This window comes from Erithacus rubecula, assembly GCF_903797595.1.
Source record: "Erithacus rubecula genome assembly, chromosome: 4".
Classification (NCBI taxonomy): Eukaryota; Metazoa; Chordata; class Aves; order Passeriformes; family Muscicapidae; genus Erithacus; species Erithacus rubecula.
The window spans coordinates 54904968-54920235 of NC_136686.1; the positions used below are offsets into that span (position 1 = coordinate 54904968).

The 15268-nt window shown below is 40.9% G+C and overlaps 1 protein-coding gene across 1 annotated transcript in view; it reads right to left on the reverse strand.

The window, feature by feature from the left end:
* ABCD2 (ATP binding cassette subfamily D member 2) overlaps positions 1–15268 on the reverse strand; it is a 41855-nt gene that overhangs the window by 6271 nt on the left and 20316 nt on the right. Inside the window, exons 7-8 of the mRNA XM_079304589.1 lie at positions 6950–7095; positions 475–559 (exon numbers count right to left, since the gene is read on the reverse strand). Coding sequence (XP_079160715.1) covers positions 475–559; positions 6950–7095 — 231 coding nt within the window. The remainder of the gene's footprint in view (positions 1–474; positions 560–6949; positions 7096–15268) is intronic.

The window sequence follows — 15268 nt, forward strand, 5'->3', positions numbered from 1 at the left end:
CTATGTCCTAGTCTGACCTAGCATTATTTTGTACTCTTATCAAGTAATGCAGTAGCTAAAGCCAACTCGAAGCTTCTTATCACTGCTGTGTAAGGACTGGGCTGCCTTTGTGTGCCTGCAGTCTTCAAAATCAACAGGTTAAGAGCTTGGCTTTGAAACTCCCAGAGCTCCTTGCTACAGTCCATCACACTTCTGCATCATTTGTAGGAGGGAAGATGTTTGTGCCTGAGATGTTAAAAAAAGAAATATCTGAAAAATATAATGCTATGTTGCCAAAAGCAAAGCTTAAAAAGCATTATCCAAACCAAAGGCAGAGCTTGTATGAATAAACAACAAGATTTATGCAGGTCCTATGCTAGACAGTGGAGCATATTGCATGCAGATTATAGTCTACTACTGCTCAAACTGCAATAGGAAATCTGCAAAGCTCTTTCTCATTTTCAAATGCTTCTTAAAGAGAACCATAACACTTACTTGTGGTAAAACATCCGGGCCATGCCCATCCTTTGTTTTTCTCCTCCTGATAAGACATCTTTCCAATCCATGATTGCATCCCAACCTTTTTAAAAAAATGCAAACAAAATGAGTCAGGACAATGTAAGTTTACGAAGGAAATGCAGCTTCACTTGCGACACCTCTCAATCCAAAATCATAAAGAGCATTTCAGCTGCAGAAGAGACAGCTCACACTACTGAATCACATCTTCTGAAATACTTAAATGCCTATCAACTGGAAAAATGTCCCTTATATTGTGACAATTTTGAAGGTAGAATTTAGACTTTTTGGTCATATAGATATTGTCAAGAAGCTTATCTTACCATCTCCCTGAAAAGAAACTCTTTGACCAGTATATAACTAGTGATTTTATTCTGTCATATTTGTTTCATGGAACATTCTCTATTTTTTGTTGAAAGGTATGAGCAGAAATTTAAAAGCAATGTAAAAAAAATAAAGTGTTAAAAATAAAGGCCAGTGTCAGACTGCACTCACTACCGTAGGCCAAAAAAACTTCCAGCAAACCCAAAATAAATGCAACTGCAGACACAGGGATGTATCTTTGCCCTAAACCAGGACAAACAGGGTATTTCTATTTAATATTCTGCATGGTCTCTAACAGAATTATTTCTTTATCACTTTCAGGTACATGCAACAGGAGCATAGGCACTTTATCTGTGATCCTACAGCAAACTGGTATTCTGTGAGTACTTGGGCATGATTAATTCCTCCTACTGAAAAAAATTAAGCAACAAATTACTTTACTGAAAATAAGTTTTCAGTTGAACAATCCAGATGGATAGAGTAGCAAAGTAGACAAGTTTTTAAAAGAAGAGTGTGGATGTAGCAAAAAATCTGAAAAGACATTTTTCTCTACAGATCATCTACTCATGAGACAAGCAGCTGAAGCAGGGCTCAGAGGAAGAGAACATTTTTCCAGATCAGTCCCAGAAATACTGTAACTAAAAAGTTAATAACACAGCCAAAACACCTTTTCTGCCACTGCCAAATTTAAAATAAGTATTTGCCAGAAAAGACTATAAATAAGATAAAACAAGGAAGGTGGGCTGTGTAATTTCTGATACCTGAACAAATGTGAGACAGTGGGGCTTGTGAAGGTGCAGGAGACTTGGTACTGCTCTGCCTGTGCTTGGTGCTATACCAGGGCTTGGCAGGACTGAACAAAACATCAAACATCTGATGAGGGGCTGTGTGACCAAAACCAGATAATAATGACAGACTAAATTTCAAGATCTTGCTCTACATCAAATTAGAAAATAAAATGTAATGATTTTGTAATAAATATTTATGAAGTTAGATTTAAAACCCAGGCATATGCAAGAAAGACATCACCTTTTAGTGATCCTATAGTTTTCCCCTATTTTCCTTCCATTCTTGTTTAAGGATGCCAGTGGGTACCCTCCCAGGAACACATTACAGTGCTTTCTATGAGCAGGCTCCCAACAAAGATGGAAATGTGTAGTGACTAACTGAATCACCATTTGGATATACTCTGGTAAAGGGAACAGATACACACAGGCTGCTATTGCTGAGCAGTCCCAGTGCTGGGATCTCACAGAGAGCTGGACTGCTATTCCACCAACACTTTGAGCTTCCAAAAAGCTGTTCCACCTTGAGCTGCTCTACCTTGAGCTTCCAAAAAGCACTGTAAAACACCTGGAGCACCCTCTTTTGACAAAGGGTTCTAGAATGGATGAACTGTTCTTCACAAAAGCCATAGAAACAACTGTGCTTCTGAAGGCAACATTCAAGCTGCTGCTTATGTTCTGTTATTTTTAAGCTGAGAATAGATGAGCTTCAGGACCTGGATCTGATCTAGGGTGTGGGTGGGTGTGCATGTGTGCACATGTGCCTGGGGAAGCAGTGCCTGTGTTCAAACAGTTTCTTACTGATCAGCTAGTTTATAAAGGCTTATTAAAAGAAAAAAAGGGATTGAAGTTCAAAAAGAAGCATCCTCTTGTCAGTAAAATAGTTCTATTATTTAGTCTAAAGATGTAAGATTTAACCTGCTTTTAGCAGGATACAATGGTCATCTCTGTGGTTACTTCAATTTACATTCTAACTGAATATGATGTGCATCTTGTCTCTTCCTGCCTAGCACCCTCACTGAACTCTCCTATTTTTCACTTGGAATGCCTCAAACACAAAAAAGGAAGTGTGCAATTTTATATTGTCCCTTTAAAAAACTCTTCTCTAATGTCTAAATAATTTCATCTGAACACTTAGGCATTGTAAATCACACTAAACTGACTCCCCCCTGTCTGTGAACAATAGTGCACCTACGTGTCTCCTGTTTCTTCCTGCTGACATGGCACAGGTCAGTGAAGGTTCTTAAGTGTTCTGGAAATATCAGCCAAGTCAGTGCCTTAGGTCACCCATAACTACAACCATTTCAGAAATGAAGAAATGAAATGCTTTGCCCATAAATGCAGCACAAATCTCTCTGGAAGTGCAAACACAATCCTGGCTTTCAGAGCCCAAATTCCTTGCCCACCTTCTTGCTATGGCTTTTGCAGACAGTAACACAAAGAGCAGTGCAGCAGAAATACATACAGCTGCCAGCAAAAACTAGCAATAGCTTCAGGATAGCAGCATTTCATTTTCTTGCACAACTTCTTTTATAATTCCTTTAATCTCCATTTTCTGAAGGAAAATGCAAGCTCAGATCCACAGCCCTCTGTATCCTTCATCCTTGTGAATCCTTGCATTTTCATGAAAGACTGAGCATTCAGCTGCCATGGAGAGATAAGCTTAAAAGTTCCTTTTTCAGATCTACATTCCAATGCACCTTATCAGAAGGGCTGAAGGACAGAAGAAAGGCTAGCACAGCAGACCACAGCCAGACTGTCCACCTGTTTCTGGGCATGGAAGCCTCTTTCACAGCTTTTGGAAAGAGAGCCCAGTGCTGTGCAGAATGAATATACAAAGAACAACCCAGAGCTGAGCAAAGAACAAAGAGACCCTGGATTGCATGAGCCCCAACTCAGCATGACACTGCAGGGATTTGTGTCTCTGGATTTCAGAGGCACTGGAAAAGCTGGCAGAGCTCTCCAGAGTTCCTGCTGGTACCAGTAACAAAACCAAATCCAGGGCTAAAGTGATCAGATGAAATAATCTCAGAGAGAGGAAATGGGTTTGTCCGTCTGTTTATATGTGGCCTAGCACAAAGGCTCCCTGGACAACACCCAAAGATATGACAAATGCTCAAAATAATGAGGAACAATTATAATCTGGGGTGCTGAGAAACCATAAACAGGTTGAACTTGCTCAGTAATGTCATCAGCCCCAAGAGGACAGGCCCAGTCATGCGTGGAGGCAGCTCCATGGCCCCGTGGCTCCTCTGGTGCCACAGGCTGCTGGCAGCCCAGGGCTGCATCTCCCCTGACACTTGCCAAATATGCACAGATTTGCAGTATATGCACTGCATATCTCCATGCTTTTAGCCCCCATTTCTGGACATGCCTTTTCACCACCTATGCTGAATACAACTTTAATTGTATGAAATTATGGTTCTGGTAGAGCTAACAAATTTGCAGATATTGATGAGGGTCTCTTACAGATAATAAAAAGGTAAGTGACAAAACAGCATTTGTCTAATATCCAGGGGGTGAGAAAAACATGAGTGTGGGCCTCTGTGGAAGGGAGCTCTGCCCCCAGCAGCAAGGGGTCTACTGCCAACAGCCACTGCACTGTGTTCTTCAAGGGCTTGGACTCAGGAACATCCAAACAGTGGTGCTGGGGAGGGGGATTGTTGTTTTGGTGGATTTGATGTATTCTGTTGATACCAACTGAAAAATGTTTCATGAGGGTAACAAGAAAGCTAAATGCCAAATTGGGCTATTTATTTTAGTTACTTCTAACTGGGTCAAACTTTAATGCTAGCAAAAGAGAGGAATTTCTGTCTTTGGCAGCAGCAGAAACAACATCAGACGTAATACTTGGAATGTGGTGATCCTTGTACTGTTGCAATGGGGAAGTAATTCAGCTAAAAACAATAACGTCATGCCAGAACAAATAATTTGAGTCAAAGTTGTGCACCTCTCACTTCATCATTTTTCATAAATGCCCACAAGGAGCAGAACACAAAACTGCAAAGCATCAGAATATACACATTACATTCATGATCAATTAAAGCACAAGAAGTTTATATGAGATTTTTCATTATTTCAGAAAGAAAAAAGTTCAATTTTTAATAAAACTATTTAAAGCAAAATAATAAAATAAAAATGGGAATTAAAAAGTATTAATCTATGTATAAACATAAAATGTCAACTGTATACTTTCAGCAAGTATTTGTCTGTCTTGCTCGTGCAAAAAACCTTAGAACATGAGTCTTTGTCAGAGCAGCTTTAAAAATATCTAAGCATATGAAATCCATGTAATGTGTCAAATCATATGTCACAGATTTCCTCTCTGCTCCTACCTTGGTACTTGTCTCCTGTAAATGCCCAAGAAGAAAAGGGAACAAGTAAGTATATTATGGTCCTAAGAACTTCCTGGTATGTGGTAAATCTCTCTCCCTGCTTTCCGGCTTTGCCCACTTCTGTCGCTTTAGATCACAAAGCACCTAAAGACACATTTTTTCCCAACATTTGTTTGTGCAACTTTTGCACAGTGTGTCCTTATCCTGAGATTCAATAAAGCACCAGTGAACATTAACAGTGTCCTCCAGACTTTGTAACAGACTGTGTTTGTTGTGCATGTGCAATCAGACAGGCAGAAGAGCAAGAACAGGGTCAGCAATAAATACTTTCTTTGGCACAGAAAGCAGCATGATCCAAACCTGGGGTTTCAGTGACTGTAGCCAAGGCATCTTGGACAAGGGGCACAGTGACTGCCCCATCAGCAGTTCCATGCTCCAGCTGCAGGGTCAGAAACCACAACCATGTGCATTCAGAGACTGCTGGGGGGGTGGCTTTGGGCACCAAGGATCATGTACTGTGCAGTCCAACCACAAGTATCAGCACAAAGTGAATGCCCACACTCCACAGTGACTTCTTGCCACTGAAAATTTAACTGTTCCTCCTTTTCCAGCTGCCCATTCCAGCATTCCTGCTTGCTCTTCTGCAATCTGGGCACCTCACTTACTGAAGTGAGTGACTCAGGAATACCAACAGGAATAGTTGTAATGTCAGTGTAGGAAGGAGAGGTCTTCTCTGCAATTGTTCTGGTCGCTGAACCTAGCTCAGCCTACTTTTTCTTGTGGTATAGGATCAGATTTGAATAATAACATGAATCAGAATGATGGTAGATTCTTATTTTCTATTTCAACAGTCATTATTACTTTTTTAACAAAGAAGCATTAACCCATGGTGGAGAAGAATCTTTAGGTGCACAATTGCTGTTTTAAATGATTACTACTTTCCACTCTAAAATGTGCAGAAAAGAATCTGAAGTATCCACACACACTTAAAAAAAAAAAAAAAGACAGGCCCTGCCTCTTTAACAGAACAACAGGCTGCCATCCAGGAATGGGAATTTAGACATTGTCTTGGAATTCCCAGTGGCTGAAGCACTACTCTGTGTTGTCAGAACAATCCTGTGACTTACCAAGGACACACAAGGCAAAGTACCTGATCAAAACCAGCACTGACAGCTGGCAAAGAAAGGCAGGGTACATTCAGCACACCCCTTAAAAGGGTCTGAAGATCCTTTTGCTTCTCTCTAGATGTTATCAACTCTGTCCTATGTCTGTTTTAAAAGCATAATAATGGGGAGGAAATTGAAACTAGAGATTGGTGTCTGATAGGAACAAAAGGATTAAAATTATTGTTGTGCTTGGGGGGAAAAAGCCATTAAATGCTCCAGTTCCTTAGATACAAAAGAAGCCTTTTGCATCTTCACATTTATGGTGTCAATATATACATACACAGTGTCCCCAGCTCTTGAGAAGAAACAACACTTCAAACACATGGCAACTTAAACAGCAAGCAGTAGATGGCAACATTCTACTGCCAGCCAGTGTTGCTTGGTTCTTTTTAACTTGCTTATTCCAAGTGGGTGGTCTCAGACATTCCTTCTCATGGCACACAGTCCTGCTGATCCCACAAATTAGGGAGGTGAAAGCAGGTCTGACTCTTCATTCACATACTTTCAAGTTGATGTAGTCAGTGACATTACAGTTTTTTAAGACAGGTTACAGTTTTTATGAAAATCAAGGACAGTAAACATTCCCATAATACCAGGAAAAGACTGGCCATCACAAGGTAGTGAGGATGTTCAGCTTGGGCATGGATTTACTGGGGAGGGAAGGAGCACTCAGCTCTTCTCCCTCTGTCAGCATCAGAAGCAAGAATCACGTGTCTGTGCAGCTCCCACAGCCATAAAGGGCTGAATCCAATTCTGCCAGTTTGGTTAGTAAAGTTCAGTCACACTAAGACACACATGCAAGGAATGGATTTTGTCAAGTTTTAAACAAAAATATGCAATTTACCTCCTTCTCTTTGAACTATGTGGTATAGATGAACCATATGCAGAATAGATTCCAGATCTTGATCTTGGTAGCCTTTCTCATGCATGTCTTCCACTGAGTCTGGATAGATAACTTGATCTCGTAGTGTTCCAATGGACATGTAGGGCCTGAGAAACAATACAGGGGAACTGGTAATCTGAAGATGGCTTCAAGTGAGCACATCTTGCTCATGCTCTATGAACAGAGTATAAGGCTTTAAACACAATGTTGCTAAAACTGTATTTATTTATCCAGTGGGTGCATTGTGGGTCGATATTTTTATAAACTTACCTTATCTAATTGTTTCCATAACAGTTGATTACATGGTAACAACAAGGGTAGTGCTAGCACGGAAATACAATGACAGGCAGAATAAATATCCACTTCACAGCCCATTTTGAATGCTTTCACTTGGAATCAGCAGAGCAGAGCTGTGTTCAAGGTTTGCTACTCAAGAGGTTTAGAAACTGATTTAAACACACACATTAAAAACATTGTAACTCAAACTGGTAAAGAATTCTATGGTGCAGCAGGAGATACACTAGTCAGACAAGAGAGCACCAAAAACCTTCTTTGCACTGAAAACCTTCTTTCTCTACTATTCTGGAGTGCACAATTCAGACTGTGCATAACTTGGCTGACTCTGGAAGCCAGTGCACCACCTCTGAATTGCAAAGTAGCACACATTAAAGGGGCTGGTCACCTTCAGCTTCCCAGCACCAGCCTCCCTTTGCCAAATACAAGGCTGTGCTGTATGTGAAGCAGCTTCTTAGTCACCATTCCTGACCAGTTAATACCATATGTCTTACTAAAACAAGCTGTCTCAAATATGAAGCCAGAGTTCCCAGTCATGGTTGGGGAATGGCTATGGCAAATTGCCACAATGTCATGAGCTGTGCCCAGCCTCTGGTACAGCCCAGGACCCCAAAATCCTCCTAGTCTCAAAACAAAGAAAACTGAAAGAATAGTTTCACAGCTCTTTAAAAGTTATCAGACCAATCAGGTTAAGATAGCAAAGGCAGCCTAAAACACATCTACTTGACCATTTCCTTTGCTGGTCTAAGGATTTCTTGTGAAGGACAAGTATTCATCCTGTCTCACACTGCTGATAGCTCTAAGAAACTGGAAACACCACAGTCTGTGGGATTTTGAGTTTGGAAGGAAAGTCACAGCCAAACAACAGTCAGGCTCCAGACTCTGTCCCGCTTTCTGTGCCAAGTGTTCCACAACTCCCTCTGGGTTCATCTGCTAAAACAATACTAGTCTTATTAAAGCTGTAGTGCCAGGGGATGATGATAGAGAGGAGCAGTCAAAACTGGGCCAGCAACGAGGAGGCTTCCAGGCAGCTTGCTCTTGCCACCAAGAACTGTTTCCAACAACTTCACAGTGTATTAAAAAGCTATCAGTTTTCTTCCCTAAAAAGCTCTGGACCTGCATGGTGGGAAGGTCTCAGCCTTGCAGAGGCTTTGCCTGGCAGAGATGTGTTAATACCTCAGCAGAGGTATCTGGAGATACCTTGGAGGTATCTGCAGAAGGGTGGACCTATCCATTGTTACTTTAAGTCCCTAAAATACACCACAGAGTAATGTGAAGGAACTCACAGTGCAACAAATGAAGAATTACAGAACTAAAGCTGCCATATAAACTAAAATTTACATGCAAACTGGCATCATCTGCATTGGTTTTAGTGCTGCAAACATCCACGGTGAATTGTCTGTGCCTGTCCGTGGTTAAACTACTTTCACCACCAGCTGGGTGAGGATGGGAAGGGCAGGGGATGCGAACTCTTTGCAAATATTTTGCCATCTCTGTGTTGTGCCAAGCACCCAGATGGAGCAAAACCAGAACCACAAGTCAAATACAAGCACTGCTTGCTCCTCATTGCTTATTGTGGCAATAGTACTGCTCTGGGCTGCAGCATCACCAAGTGCAGTGAACCACTTGCATTAATTGTGATATTGCAAAATCTCAACTCTAAACATTAAGTAACTTCATGAAGTAATGAGCTATTACATATCCACAATGCTCTCCATCTAAAGCCCCAAAGGGCTTGACTTCTTCCATGTGTAGAAATCACTTCACTTGCTCCAGACTGCTGCCACCTCTGGGACAGAAGAGCAACTCCACCAGGGCTCAGAAAGGTTTAAATCAGCGGGTCAGACTGTGTAATTTAGGTGAAGCTGCAGGTAAGGGCAAGGAGGACAGAGTTACCTATCATATAATTTGTCTGGAGTTTAATACCTTACTCTTGTGAAGTATGATCCTGTAATGACTAGCAGCTCTGAGATTTAACCAATGGCAAAACAGGGAAAGCAATGCTCAAACGCCCTGTGCCAGGACACTTGGTGCCATGCTGTTTCCTGAGTCACCAGCACTGTTTCCTGACACAGCTGGATTTTTCCTCTGGTCTCCCAGCTAAACACACCAGCACTACCAAGCATGCCTTTCCCCACCTAGTTAGTAAAAATTTCAGAAAAGCCCAGCTGGCAGTGGAGTAACAAACCCCATCAATTACTAACTAGCAGAAAATAAGAATCAAATAAGAAAATAAGCTTACAAGGAAACTACTGTTAAGAGGCAGAAACTATGTGTCCAAAGAGAGTTACTGGAAAGAGCATAATTATATACTATACCAGACAGAGTCCTCAACTGGAAGGAGGGAGACTTTAGTACCAGTCTTTTTTTCCCTAGTGCTCTCTAAGATAAAAGCCAGTAACTATCCTAACTCTTCAGTAGGATTGTACAAACATTTAAAAGGGGTTCTGATCTTATTTAGGTGGCTGTCCTCAGGAGAGATAAATGGGTTTAACATTTAGCTCTCAGTTTGGCACCTAAGCTGCAGTAAGTGGCAGAAGATAAGACATACATTTATACATAGAGATTCCTATAGGTTAACTCTAGGTGGCTCCCTTTACCTACTACATAGATAAAAAACTCGAAATCTCTGCCTGATCATGTAGGGGATCCCCCCATATTTGAATTTTGTATCACCTTGCTTGCCAAGATCATAATTTTATGAGCTGCTATACTTTGTCTGGAATCACCTCAGCAAAACTCCAGCTATTGCAATGCTCCTGATTTAAATCAATAGTAAAAACTACAGTTTTCACCAACAGCAAATCTTGATCATCAGTGATCAACAAGAAAAAACAGCCTTCACTAATTAAAGTAACTGAATTTTTAATAATTCTTTTATAATAATTCTGTCTATTATTAACATTAATAAAATAAACAGGAAAAAACAAAGATGGCACCACTACTACAAATTTGAGAAAATAAATGTCTTGAATGAATGTGAATTAAGCTCTTTTCCAGTAGTGTTGTATGCACTGCTCTCAAACAGAAGGTGCTATCATCAATAGTTAAACAATAAATAATATTTATCAAAATTTAAAAAAACATAACAGACTGTTTCTTTATCACACTGTGTCCAGTTCAAGGGATTTTAGGGCCAGCTAAAGTTTCAGTAACTGTTCTAAATAAATAAATAATTGATCTGTCTTTAAACTATCCTACACTGAACTTTGCTCTCCACTCATACAGAACTGCCCACAAACGTCTTCTAAATATTTCAGATAGATCAGTTACCTAGTGGAAAATCCTACCAGAGCACTAAAGACCATAATGCCAAGGAATATAGTTAACAGGAAATTAAATGCACAGTATGAAAGGCTGAATTCTCAAAGCATATAATCAGAATCTTGTATCAAAGGCTGAAAAAAATCACATTAATCACTCTGTGGTTGTTTTGTTTTGTTTTGTTTTTTTGCAAAAAAGCTGTGCACATTTCTACAAGAAAATAATCTAGGAGCAAATAATAACCTGAAAGGTAAAAGAAGCCTTTAAAGTGCTATTCATACTCAGGTTTCATCTCAGCTCATGATTTTTCACTATTACCAAGATCATAGACAGAATATTACTAGAACTGGTCAGATGGCAAAAAAATGTTTTAGGTGAGCAATTCACACAATTATGCAGTTCAGTCTGTTTGTATCTTGTGATAGGCAGAGAAAACACAGAAAAATGCACATTTAATTAAAATCAAAGCCCAAACAATTTCTACAGAACTTCAGCAGCTAATGCATTCTGAAATAACTATACTACCTGCAACGAATCAATCAAATAAAATACTCTCCTTTTCTTAAACTACCTCTGGCAGTACTGCTGACAAAAGGATGGATGATCATAAAGATCAAGGAGGTGAAGAAAGAACAATGAGCTGTTCTGGACAAGATTCTAGCCTGTCAGTCTCACCAGGCATACTCCAGCCTAAGAGATGGTTCTGAGTTTTATCACAGAAGTGTAACACAATGAGCCAGGTAGTTTCCCTCTTCTAGAATGATCCCAAATTACTCACAGTTTTGTAGATGAGAAGTGACACCTTATTTCACAGAGAAGAGGAAGTACAAACAGCAAAGTCTTTAGAACAAAGGCTGATTTTGCTCTGGATTTCTACAGTACTTAGCTGTCCCTGGCTTAACCTTTTCCATGCACTGTGATATGAATACACAAGTATTTATAGAGCAGTAGTGTGTCTGCAGTGAAACACCTGCCAACAAGTGAGAAGCCACACACTGCACTGACTTCCTTCTCTTATCTGGTGTGTAACACTGCATTACACTGGACAGAACATGACAGACAGAATAGAGACACACCATATATATGGATACATGGAACATTATTATAGATATTTTATAAGCATTATTGGTATGTGACATGGCTCTTCAAGGGAGCTGCAGTAATAAGCAGAAACTGGGATTGAGAGGGTATAATTAATACAAGATGTTAGGCAAATAACCAAGCCTGGAAGTCTTCCCTCTTGGGAAAGCCACACTCCCATCAAAGCTAGGTAGGTGCACACATGACGAATTGAAGAAAAAATCCCACCTGCCACAATCTCCCATGTGATTATGACATAATTTATTTCTAAAGAACAATGAAGTGTAAACCCAGTGTTGTGGGAACTACTCTGCATTGTCAGCAGAAGAGACTCAGCTCACCTAGAAGTTACATAAGTCTGAGCTGATTACCCCTGGCCCTCTTTGTAGTCAATGGTGTCCTCTAGTGAACTGGTCCTAGGACACAGGCAAAGCAGCTGCAGTGACCCCAGCTGCAAGACTGCTGTGCTTTATGGAGTTGGTGATCTGTGAACAGCTGCCTTGAGTGACCACAGGCCTGTGCTACACTTTGCTGCACTGTGTTGGGCTGTGCTGCACATACAGTTTGGCCTTCAGACCTGTGCTGCACTGCACTTATCTCCTGGGTGCAGGATAAACTTTGTCAGCTAATCTTCACAGAGGAGCCTGCAAGCAGCTCCCACTTGGCACCAGCAATTGCAGTGCCAGCCTGTCCTTGTCTTTATCTTGAAGTGAAGCAGCATGTTCTCATGGTAACATCCTTTGGTCTGACAGTAAAGTGACAAATGGCATTGTTTACTCCTAAGAAAATCCTACCAGAGTGCTCAAGACCATAGTGCCAAGGAACCTTAGCACAGATGGGTCCAAGCATAGCATATGCTGTGCTGTGACTAGAGGTCTGTCTGATGCTGCACAGTGCTGGGCTCCTGGCATGGGATTCAATACCACAGAACTGGTAAAGGGACTGGAGCAGCTCTCCTATGAGGAAAGAGACCTGGGAGTGTTTAGCCTGGAAAAGTCTCAAGGGAACCTTATCAACATATATAAATACCTGAAGGGAGGGTGCAAAGAGGACAGAGCTGGGCTCTTCTTGCTGGTGTCAAGTGACAGGATCATAGCTAATGGGCACAAACTGAAACAAGAGATGCCATATGAGCATCTGGAAACAATTTTTTACTGTGAGGGTGATCAAGCACTGAAGCAAGTTTCCCAGAGAGGCTAGGGAATCTCCATCCTTGGAGTTATTCAAAAGCCAACAGAACATGGTCTTGGGCAACAGGTTTAGCCTGCAGGCAGTCAAATACAGAACTAGAACCTAAGAAATGTGTGAGAGTGAGCAGACCATGGAGAAGTTGGGAGAAGGCTGAATGACCTTGGAAATGGGACACAGTTCTGGAATTTTGGAGTCCAGGACACTGGCTTAGGCAAATGGCAAAGCCTAAAGGGCATGGAAATAACTACTATCTTCCCCTCAAGGAGGTGTTGGCTATGTCTATCACCTGGATTTTAAAAAGCTAAGACACTGTAATGGAGTTTCTGATTAAAAACTATAGTAGGAAGGAGGAGAAAGGACTTATTCCCAGGGAAGTTGATACCAGTTGTTATTAGAGTTTTCAGCTGTCCTTCCCTTACAAAAGCCAGCGTCCTTTTAGTCATTTCATAGCAAGCTTTTTATGTCAGGCTGATTATGTAGTTGATGCTTCCCAGTGCTTCCCATTGTTATGTAACCAAATTGGTTTTCATTACTTGATACACATAAGGCATTTGAAGCGTGTTTTATGATGCTCCTAGGTAAAATATTAGTGAAATAGCAAACAGTTGCCATTCTGTTCATCTGTCAAAGATCCTTTGTTGCACAGTTGCAGGGCAGGTGCATTAAGCTGGACGTAACTGCTCAAGCTGGACGGAGTAATGGGAGCTTAGTGCAGAAACTAGGTCATGTAAACGCAAGCACCAGATTACTCCCTAACATGCAACTTTGTACACTGCTAGGCTACACAGAGTTCTCAGTTAACCTCTAGGTGAATTTGTTCCCCTGGTACTGCTATCAAAACTAAATTTTAAAGGCAAAAGAAGTTGTGGATACCCTATTCCTCTAAATATTCAAGGCCAGGCTGGACAGGTCTTTGTGCAATCCAGTCTGGAAGGTGTCTCTGCTCATGGCAGGGAGTTGGATCTGGATGGTCTTAAAGCCCCCTTTTAACCCAAGGCATGCTATAATGCTCTGAGCTGCTTGCATAAGCAAAATGAACCTAACACAGATTAAATAGATTGTCGTTGTTTTGCAGGACAGATCCTGTAAGCACCAGCCATGTATTCAGTTCTTACAATCTATTAATGGCTTTGTAATTATAAAATGTTTGTCAAGCTTAACCTGACTATGTACTTTATAAAAGTTCAAAGCTTATTTTTCCTAGCTTTAAATGAAGTTTCATAAACAGTCATGCACATATATAGATGACTGGAGTAAAAATTGAGTATGTATCAACACCTCTCAATTCCTCACCCACATTTGGTCCTCTTGGTATCTCCCATAGCCATAGCTTGCTCCAGACACGCACCACTCTGAAGCACTAGGGATCCAAACCCCAGATATTGCTGAAGTCCTTCACAAACAGTTTAGCAGTAGACCTTAAATGTTGGATTTATGCAAATGCTTCTTAAATTGAAGGTAAACCCCAATGCACAAAGTTGACTATATACTTCAATCTGGAATTTATGCAACATTTTCCTTAATAACAGCAAATACCTGCAAACTGTGCTTTAATCAGCTGAGTCCTGTGAGAAGACACCTGCCATGGTTTGAGGGGGAGTAGGAGCTAATCCACAAACCATTTCCCACCTCTGACTATCAGTGTTGGTGAATTTTGTACACAGCATCCTACCAAGAAGTACTGCCATTAACTGTGAACAGTCAGCACATGGATCTAATAATAAACATTGAAACTTTACAGCTCTGAGTGAGCTTCCAGTGGAAATGGAAAGGTTTCACAGAGCTCCTGGCAGGCAAAGCTAGCCTACAGGGCAGCAAGGCAAGAACTTTTCTGTTCTAGATGAGGCAAGATGGAACTTTCATCAATCGGGAAGGATAAGTGCAAGCATTTCTACAGGAATGCCAAGAAGATGAAATGAAGAAGCTGTGCCCTGGCCAAGGGGAGAGCCTGACAGCCCTCTCAGACACCAGGCCACAGCTTCTAACAAACAGGAGAACTGATGTTAGCTGTCTGGAACTGATTAATCTCAAAAGAGGAAAAATAAGATACAAATAGCAGGTAATCTTCAAGGCATATCTATATCAAAATAATATGCAAACTATTGCACACAGTATAAAGTGTGTTGTGCTATGCTTTTTGTTAATGCTTATCTACCAAAGACCTTTTTCTCATCTGCCACATAAGTGGTGAACTTTGGAAATAAACATATTGAATAGGAGCATGGTGAACTTGATAACAGCAAATCCAACAGACAGATCCAGTGTGCCAGGGAGCAGGTACAGCATGACATGAACTGATGGCAAAGTATTGAAGGAACAAGTCAGTGTGGTGATGCACTCTCAGCAAAATGCAGTGCCAATCACTGGTGCAGTGTTGGCATGGGCAGAGTACAGCTTAACTCCAACTGACTCAACTAAAAAGATCATTGTTAAAGACAGAGCAATATTAGC